At 39.8% G+C, this 9973-nt stretch overlaps 1 protein-coding gene across 1 annotated transcript; it reads left to right on the forward strand.

Moving 5' to 3' along the window:
* The first annotated feature begins 8693 nt into the window (after positions 1 to 8693).
* On the forward strand, positions 8694 to 9680 carry LOC127137371 (uncharacterized). Its single transcript, XM_051063840.1, has one exon. The coding sequence runs from the start codon at positions 8694 to 8696 to the stop codon at positions 9678 to 9680; it is 987 nt and encodes a 328-aa protein (XP_050919797.1).
* The last annotated feature ends 293 nt before the right edge of the window (positions 9681 to 9973 follow it).

Here is a 9973-nt window from a genome sequence, read left to right on the forward strand (position 1 = left end):
TAGATGATTTCAGTCGAAAACTATGGTCTTACCTGATCCAGAAGAAAAGTGAAGTGATCGAGGTATTTGCCATGTTTAAACCTATGGTTGAAAGACAGAGCGGTCGAAAGATCAAGAGTTTGAGGACTGATGGTGGTGGAGAATATGTGTCAAAAGACTTCGATACATTATGTGTGAAAGAAGGGATTGTGCATGAGGTGGTATCACCATACACTCCATAGTTTAATGGGGTCGCAGAAAGGAAGAATATAACCATTATGAATATGGTTAGAAGTATGTTAAAAGACAAGCATCTACCCAAAGAATTATGGGGATAAGCTGTGTCGACTGCGACATATATCCTGAACAAATATTCGATGGAGAAGCTAGAAGGAATCACGCTAGAAGAATGTTGGTCTGGTGTCAAGCGTAGCTTGAGTCATATGAGGGTGTTGGATCTATAGCACATAGACATGTGCCAGATCAGTTGAGAAGAAAACTTGATGACAAGTCGAGTTAGATGATCCTGATGGGATATCATTCGACTGGAGGATACAAGTTGTTCGATTCAGTGAATAAGCAAGTGGTGATTAGAAGGGACATGATCATAGATGAGCTTAAGGAGTGGGATTGGACTGAGAATGTCAAGAAAGATTTAGTGAGAATCTTTTGTGATGAACTAGCTAGTGAAGTTGAAAAAGAAGTTCGACAGGAAGAAGTCAGAGGTGAAGCAGGCCCAAGCAGACCTCAGAGAACAAGACACATGACTGCAAGGTTGCAAGAATGTGTGATTACATCAGATGATGTGGTCAATGAAGAATGTGAGTTGGTAAACTATGCTTTCTACGCATATGTTGAACCATTCAATGCAGTTGAGGCATTGAAAGATTCGAAGTGGATGGAAGCAATGGACGAAGAACTGAAGTCAATTGAAGTCAACAACACTTGGTCACTTGTCGAATTGCCCCAAGACAAGAAGGAAATCGATGTGAAGTGGGTATACAAGGTGAAGTTGAATCCCATAGGAGAAGTGACTCGACATAAGGCGAGGATTGTGGCGAAAGGATTTCTTCAGAAAGAAGGAATCGACTTCGATGAAGTTTTTACACCTGTTGCTAGGATCGAAATAATCAATTTGGTTGTCGGTCTAGCAAACATGAAAAACTAGAAGATGTGTCAGATGGATGTGAAATATGCATTCCTTAATGGCCCCTTAGAAGAAAAAGTTTATGTTACACAACCAGCTGAGTTTGTGAAACAAGGCGAAGAAAGAAAAGTGTACAGGCTGCATAAAGCCCTGTACAGACTTAAACAAGCTCCAAGAGCTTGGAACAAGAAGGTATATGGCTTTCTAAGGGAGAAGGGATTTGTAAAGTTCACAAGTGAACATGGAGTATATATAAGATTTGGGTGACATTTCATATTTCCTTGGCATCGAATTCTACAAGAGTGGTAGAGGTTTGATGATGCATCAAAGAAGGTATGCGGGAGAAATACTCAAGATATTTGAGATGCAGGATTGCAACCCAACTTCGACTCCAGCTGAGCCCAAATTAAAATTGTCGAAAGATTCAGATTCAGATGATGTCGACCCAACCCAATATAGAAAACTTATTGGGTCACTTCAATACCTTTGTCACACAAGTCCCGACTTAGCATACAATGTAGGTATGGTGAGTAGGTTCATGCAAAAGCCAAAGGTATCACATCTAGCAGCGGCGAAGAGGATACTAAGGTATCTGAAAGGAACTCTCGACTATGGTATTTTGTTTCCTGCAACTGATGAAGGAAAAGAATGCAAATTAGTGGGATACACCGACTCAAGTTTGTTGTAGTGATGCTGAGGATCGAAAACCCACAGTTGGCTATGTGTTTATGCTAGGTGGTGCACCAGTTGCTTGGAGTTCGATAAAAGAGTCAATAGTGGCATTATCATTGTGCGAAGCAGAACATATAGCTACTTCTCTTTGTGCATGTCAAGAAACATGAATGGAGAATCTGGTCGAAGAGATAACAACAAAGAGTCATAGAGCAATTACCATGAAGATCGATAGCATGTTAGCTATCAATTTGGCGAAGAATCTGATAGCACATGGTCGAAGCAAATACATCGAGATGAGGTTTCATCATCTTCGAGAGCAAGTAGCAGATGGGAAGATGAATATGGAAAACTGCAGAATTAAGAATCAGATTACAGACATCATGACGAAGGGAGTCCAGGTCGAAGTGTTCAGAAGACTAAGAGTTATGATGAATGTAGATAGCTTAGACACAATGAATTAGGTGGTGTATTGAATTGTTATTCCTTGTGTCGAATCAGGTTGCTTGAAAGAAGCAAGGAAGTGTCGAACCACCTAGTGTATTGAGTTGTGTTAGTGTGTCGAAGTGTCGAAGCATGTTGCTTCACATAGGATTTCGACTTAGGCCTATTTTAATAGTGTTAGCTATTTTGGGCTTTTATAGTTTTGGGCTTTAGCTTGAGGTCCAAGTTAACCTAAATCTATAAATAGAGGGAGTAACCCTTATTCTTGTAATGAAGTGAATAAAGTATTCATAACATTGTAATTCACAGTATTTTGTAGTTGCAAATTGAATAAGAAGTTTTCCACAGTTTGTGGGCAGAGAGAAACTCTGCAGAATTTTTAATTCTTCTTCTCCTTCATCGTTCTTTACACCCTTTCTTTCTCCATTGTTATTTTCTTTTCATTGTTATTATGTGAGTAATAACAATCTTGTTTGTCAAGATTGATTGAAATTCTCCATTGGTTTTGGGGGATTTCCAACAACTATCAATTTTTAATCCCCCATTAAGGACCATATACCCTTCTTTAGTGGCTAATACTTGTTTTCCATATGGGAGTCCAACTCGGCAATCTGTTACCTCCCTTATCTCATGCAAGATTTTTATATTACCTATCATGTGGTTCATAACTTATCTCATGCAAGAGTTTTGTATTACCTGTCATGGGCAATCTGTTACCTCCCTTATCTCATGCAAGAGCTTCATAACTTATGACTGGGGCAATCCTTGCAGATTCTCACAGACGGGGGCATGACTAACTAATGAAAGAAGACCATTTGTGTATGTTGGAGTTTGTTCAAAGCAAGATCCACTATGCGTAAGAGACTTCTAAGTTCAAGACGAATGTCGGGGAGTCACGCTAGACACATCCCCTAAACCTTTCAATAGAAGTCCTTGATCCTAATTGATAAACCCAATGGTTGTCGGTACCCTCAGTTCTCTATCCTCCAGATATTTCCTACCATATCGTCTAACCAAAGCCTGACCGCGCATCAGCATCTTGCATAAGCTCTCGTCTCATTGCATCATGAAGCGCGTAGCATATTCCATTAAAATGGAGCATTACGCTAGACAAAATAATTGCATGAAATTCTTTCTCGAAGTATAAAAGAATCCTCCGTTGAGACATTCTTCCTCCCCAATGAAAAATCCTCATGAAACTCTCGAGCAGTATTCCTCGAATGTTTTCCCAAAATAATTCTCTTTTGTGTTGCCTTTTGCAAGTACCCTTATGAGTCTTCCATCAGTCACTTACCTTTTATAAGTCTCTTTTGGCCTCGTGCCAGTCCTCCTTGCCTTTCGCTTGGAGAAGATAATTGAGATAACTTACCTTTTCTGAGTTTATTTCGTTGTTGTATGCTCGAAATCACGTCTCCCTCTCGTTTCCTTTCGCACGAGTTGGGTACCTTTGTCAGATCTTTGCTTCCCGTTTGTTTAAACGAATGTTATAGGTTTGGTGAGTCCCGGGGTCGGGTAGCCATTATTTGAAAACGTCATCCCCGCCGTTGTGCCTGAGGGAAGATATGAGGTTTTCATGCCTATTTGCAAAGTTCCCCACCTGTCAGAGTGTGCTAAAGCCAAGATTCGTCTAGAAAATCCCCTGAGCCTAGGTTTGTACCTAGCAGGTCTTGTTTGATTGTCTTCCTTGTGCAGATGTCCATGACCTTTTCTACGGTTACTTACCTTTTGTAAGTACTCTCATGCCTTTTCTACGGTTACTTACCTTTTGTAAGTGTCCTTTGCCTTTTGCATTGGAAATTTTCTCTTGACAAGGAGTCGTTTCTACCTTTGGTATGAGATAACCAACCATTCCTTTCTTCTTAACCTTTCGTTGAGAAGTTTCTCACTACCTTTTGTATGAGAAACCATCCTTTCTTCTTAACCTTTCGTTAAGGAGTTCTCACTACCTTTTTTATGAGAAATCCAATCTTAACCTTTGGTTGAGAAGTTTCTCACTACCTTTCGTATGAGAAATCCCCTCTTTCTTCTTAACCTTTCGTTGAGAAGTTCTCACTACCTTTTGTGTGAGATCCCTAGTAGACCGTGTGTCTAAGAGCTCTCCGTTGAGAAGTATTTGGAAATTTCTATCCCTCTAGATTAGGAGTCGTTGCTACCTGGAGGTCTTTCTCTGTTGAGATGTCTTTGGAAATTTCTATCCCTCTTGATTAGGAGCCGTTGTTACCTACAGGTCGTTTCTCCATTGAGAAGTCTTTCGGAAATTTCCATCCCTCTTGATTAGGAACCGTTGCTACCTAGAGGTCGTTTCTCTATTGAGAAGTCTTTGGAAATTTCATTTCCTCTTGCTAGGGAGCCGTTGTTACCCGTTGCACGAGAAGGTCATTTCTCTGTTGAGAAGTCCGTATGCCTTTTTCCTTCATTGTGTTTGGAAATTTCTTTCTCTCTTGCTGAGGAGCCGTTGCTACCTGTCGCACGAGAAGATCATTTCTAAGTTGAGAAGTCTGGTCTATTTTTTTCCTTAACTGTGTCTAGAAATGCCCATCCCTTTTGATAAGGAGCCGTTGCTACCTATTGCACGAGGAGGTTATTTCTCAGTTGAGTTGTCCGTCCCTTTTTTGTAAGATGTCTCTCTGCCTATGGCAGAAGACCTTGTTCCTATTCCTTTTGTTCCGGCACTTGCATTGGCAAACACCTGATTCTATTACCTTCGTGGAATCCTGCAAGGATGTTGCAATCTTCGGCTATATACCAAAACTTGTTGGCGAAGGTAAGAATGGAAAAAATAATGAATGAAAAAAGAAAAGAATGAAAAATATAGAGAAAGACGAAAAAAGAGATCGAGCATACATTGCATACATAGCATAGTGCATACCTCACGCACATCTTCACAAAACATCCCTTTGTACAGATAACCCATTTCCCCCCACAGACATTTCAGCTGATCCCTAACGAATTACCATATACAGAGCCCGTGCACTATCTATTGAACAACTTTCCATAAATACCCTTACCTTGCATCTCACTCATTCCGTTCGTTCCCTTTGGTCAAATTTCTTGGTTATTCTAGTATTTAATCCTCTCTTACCATGTAGGTTTGAAAACCGTTGTTATTCATACCTCTAGGTTTGAGAAAATTAAATAGGGACAACTGTCATACCCCAAAATTTGCCCCCTATTTTTTGCTTTTTCTACCAAACCCGAGATTCTAACCTCATTCATGTCTCATTCATATTCATCATTCATTTATGATTAACATTTACTAACAAGCATCATAGACTCGAGGCTTGTGGCTGATAAAAAATAAGGTTTCTTGGCCTGATAAAAAATAACGTGGGTTGTAACCCTAATTCTTGATCTCAAAGGATTTTGTGGTTGGCTTGTGTAAAAGATCTAAACCGTGATTGATACTTATGGTTTGAGATGTTGTTGGTAGAGCTTTGTGCTTTATTTAAAACCCTAAACAGGGGTAAGTGGCGTTCAAACGCCTTGCTTGGAATACGCTTGGATTGGTGGTTGGTCAAAGGCCTAGTTGATGGATACTTGAGTCCTTGGAACTGGGATGTTGGAATTCAGTCCACCTAGAACCCTAGCTTGTTGGTTCATAAGGGTTGTGAGACTCCTTACTGATGTGTGCTTAAGACCTTGATCAAATGTACTTGAAGTTGTTGGTTTGGTTTGAGGATTGTATAGTCCTAGCATGGGACGAATCATTTGGTCATTACGATCTGCATCACGTCACTCATTAAGTCCATTAGAGGATCATGGTTTCACAGTGTCAATCATTCAAATCATCCATTTGATTCTTGACTTCAAATGTCTTGTTGCATTTATTCATCAGTGCATTCATACTTTCATTCATTTCCTTTGACCACTGTCCATTTTCAGTCAAGGTCATTTACCCATCATGGTGTGTATTATAATAGTCTCTGATTCTGGATATGTCATCATGTGCTTAAATCTAGATTTATTTCCATTTGAATTTCCATGTGAAATCATACTTGATCATTGCATACCGCCAAAGTGTCCAAAATCATTTACTCATTGTTTCAAGTTAATTTGGATAATTCAAGTTAATTTGGATAATTCATCTTGATTTGGGAAAATTCAAATTGATTTGGAAAATTCAAGTTGATTTGAATAATTCTAATTGATTTGGATAATTCAGGAAGATTTGGAAATTCAAGTTGATAATTCATGTTGATTTTGGAGTCAAACCGACTTTAGTAATTCGAGTTAAACTTGGAGACTCGAGTTGATTTTTTTGGAGTCATTTTTTGGGGCCATGAATGGTTATTCGATAGTTGACCCATCTCTCTCTATCACTTTTTATAGCATAAACAAGCTCTTAAGCCCATTCACTCCTTTTTTAAGCCCATTTGTCCTTTTTTAAAAATGTCCAACAATTACCCAATTTCCATATCATTTTGTAAATCCAGTTTTAAAACCAAACAAACCAAGTCCATTTATCCATTACCATATTCAATTAATCAATTTTCTAATCATTATCCATTAAACCATTTAATGTCCAATTTTAAACCAACTTCATATCATATCCATATCTAGATCCATTATCCACTTTTATAAAATTCATTTACCATTAACCATTATCCTCATTTACACCCATGATCACATAAACATTCCAATGCATAAGCCATATAAGAACCGCCACTCATCTATTACATCATGCACTACATGGCCATTTCCAACATGAAACTATACCAGTTCCTTTCCATATTTCAATCGCATGTTCATAGAAATCCATTATAATACATAGTCAAATCCCTTTTACAATCATAAAACCATTATCCAATAATGTGTTACATGCCCAATAAGAAAATGAAATGAAAAACAGTTGGAATTGAGAAAGGAGCATAGCAAGTTGCACAAGCCAAAAGCCAACGCACTCGCGTCCTAAACTGCGTCGCTTGTCACCCTACAGAATTAATAGATTGGGACAGCAGTTAATTGAAGCATACCATAATGAAAACCGAAGTCTGCATTAAAACATTATGACCATACATGTGACAAGCTGTGTCTGATGGCAATATTCCAACAACGAGAGACTGGATGGATAATGTATCGGTGAAGATGGTGTCGGTAACCGGAGAACCAATCCAGAGGTTAAGTGCTTACTTATTGGAAGGGCTTAGAGCAAGGTTAGAATCTTCTGGAATCCTGACCTATAAGGTTTTGAAATGTGAACAACCGAACCACCTGCAGTCAACGAAATCTGTTGCCACAACCGAGCTCGACGGTGCCGTATGCAGCAGGCCGACAACAGCAACACGGTTCACATTGGCAGTAGTAGGAGTCACCCTGCATAAGCAAACTGCACGATTAAGTCAAACCAATTCTAACTAGTTCATTCTAAGTTTCGCATATAACTCACAAACACTAACATCCAAAACAACCAAAACAGATCCCATGGAGTACCACGGATGTTAGGGGTGCTAAAACCTTCCCCTTGTATAACCGACTTCCTTACCCATTTCTCTTTCCCCTGGGTTTTATCGGTGTTTTCCCTTCCCTTTGGGGATAAATAAAGTTCGATGCCGACTCTGTTGTATCTTTGAGCATGCGATGGGCTCGAGTATAATTCGCGTAGCTTCAGTTGGCGACTCTGCTGGGGACCATTTCCTAAGCAAGTCAAGCCCATTTTTGTTTGCTTTCTTTGCGTGTTTGGGTGTTTACCTTCATTGCTTTACTCGCTTTATTTTTGTTATTTATTGCATTACTTTATTGCTTTCAATATTCATATGTTGTATTCTGGATATTATATGTCATATCTGTTGGGATGGGATGATACTATGTGAGAGAAGCTCTACACCCGAGCTTGAGTATGCATACAGGATAGATTCGTGGATAGTCGTGTCGGCCTGCGTTTTGCGCATTGGGTTGTCACGAGAACCACACTCAGACTAGACTCACTTGAAAATACTTTTGTCCTGTGAGAATTCACTACGGCAGGGTATTTTCATTTGACTCGATAACTCTAGGAGACCTTTTAGGGACCACCTTTGAGGACTAGTACACATCTGTGAGAGGGCTATTGGGTTTTTATGCAGGAAACCAAGACCCTTCATACCATTGATCTCTTATATACGTCGGACCTTTGATCATACATTGAGTTGCATGGACAAATTATTATCCAGGTTTCCCATATCACGTTAGACCTTTGATCCTATATTGAGTTACATGCACAGTTTATTATTCAGATTTCTCAGATCACATCAGATTATTGATCTTATGCTGAAGTTATCTAGACTGTCTAGGTCATGTCGGACCTTTGATCTTATATTGTGTGATATGGCCAGATCATCCAGAATATCCAGATTATACTGAACTGTTGAATCTATGATGCTTGCATATCATTACGTCATTTTGAAATTAATTTTTACATGTCCATTTCCATGGAATTCCAGAGACAAGTCTTTGTTTGAGTGATCATTAGAGAATGAATCCTATTAGAAGAGGTGTTTATAGCTACATGTTTGTGGAACCTTCTTTGAAGACATTGAGAGGATTAGGAGCTCGCCTGGTTCTCAACAACAAAGACAAGTTCAAAGATGCCTATGGGAATCTCCTAGGCATGCTTAACACTGAGGTCAACATTACAGCTCTTCACACTCTGGTGCAGTTTTACGACCCTCCTTTGAGATGCTTCATGTTTCAGGACTACCAATTGGCTCCTACTTTGGAGGAATACTCACACATTCTGGGAATTGAGATTAAGGATCAGGCTCCCTTTGTCCCTATAAAGGAACTTCCTAAGCCTCAACATCTAGCGGAAATCCTTCACATAGGGAAGAAGGAGGTGAAGCTCAATCTTAAACCTAAGGGTGGTACCCATGGGTTTGCCTTGAAGTTTCTGGTTGACAAGGCTATTGAATTTGCTGAAGCTGGGAGTTGGGATGCCTTCAACACTATCTTTGCTTTGATCATATATGGGATTGTGTTGTTCCAAAATATGGAAGACTTTGTTGACTTGGCTTCTATCTACCTCTTCATGGCCAAGAATCTCGTTCCTACTCTCCTTGCCGACACGTACTATTCCATCCACGTGAGGAATGAGAAGAAGAAGGGGATTATCGTGTGCTATACCCCGATGTTGTATAGATGGTTTACTTCACATCTACCCAGCAAGGGTCCTTTTGTTGATAACGAGGGAAATCTGAAATGGTCTCAAAGGATCATGTCCCTCACATCTGAAGACATCTCGTGGTATTCTAGAGTGTATGTCGTTATTAAGATCATCATGGATTGTGGTAATTTCCCCAATGTACCCCTTCTAGGTACAAAGGGAGGAACTAATTATAACCCAAGGATAGCGTTGCGCCAGTTGGGCTACCCGATGGTAGACAAACCAGATTCCGAGCTTCTAAAGGAGTTTTTTCTGTATGAAGGGGTTGACAACTCAGAGTTCCAGAAGAGGATTGTCTGAGCCTGGGGAGATATCCATCGCCATGGAAGGGCCGAATTGGGAAAGAAGAATTGTATTGCGAAGGAAGCCTACACTCTATGAGTTAAGAAGAGAGCCAAAGAGTTTTTATTGCCATTTCCACCTGAACCTTCCATGATCATTAAGCCAGTTGAGCTTGTTGTTGCTCCTAACTCAGAGGTTGACAAACTCAAGGGGATTATCGAAGCATTAGAGAAGGAGAATGTTGATCTCCGATCTAACCTAGGTAAGCTCACCTTGGAGAAAGAGAACCTGAAGTTTAAGCTCAACCAGAA

The sequence above is a fragment of the Lathyrus oleraceus genome, chromosome 4 (genome assembly GCF_024323335.1).
Source record: "Lathyrus oleraceus cultivar Zhongwan6 chromosome 4, CAAS_Psat_ZW6_1.0, whole genome shotgun sequence".
Taxonomy (NCBI): domain Eukaryota; kingdom Viridiplantae; phylum Streptophyta; class Magnoliopsida; order Fabales; family Fabaceae; genus Lathyrus; species Lathyrus oleraceus.

Coding starts and splice junctions, on each gene's coding strand:
- LOC127137371 (XM_051063840.1), top strand. CDS start 8,694: ATGAATCCTATTAGAAGAGGTGTTTATAGCTACATGTTTGTGGAACCT.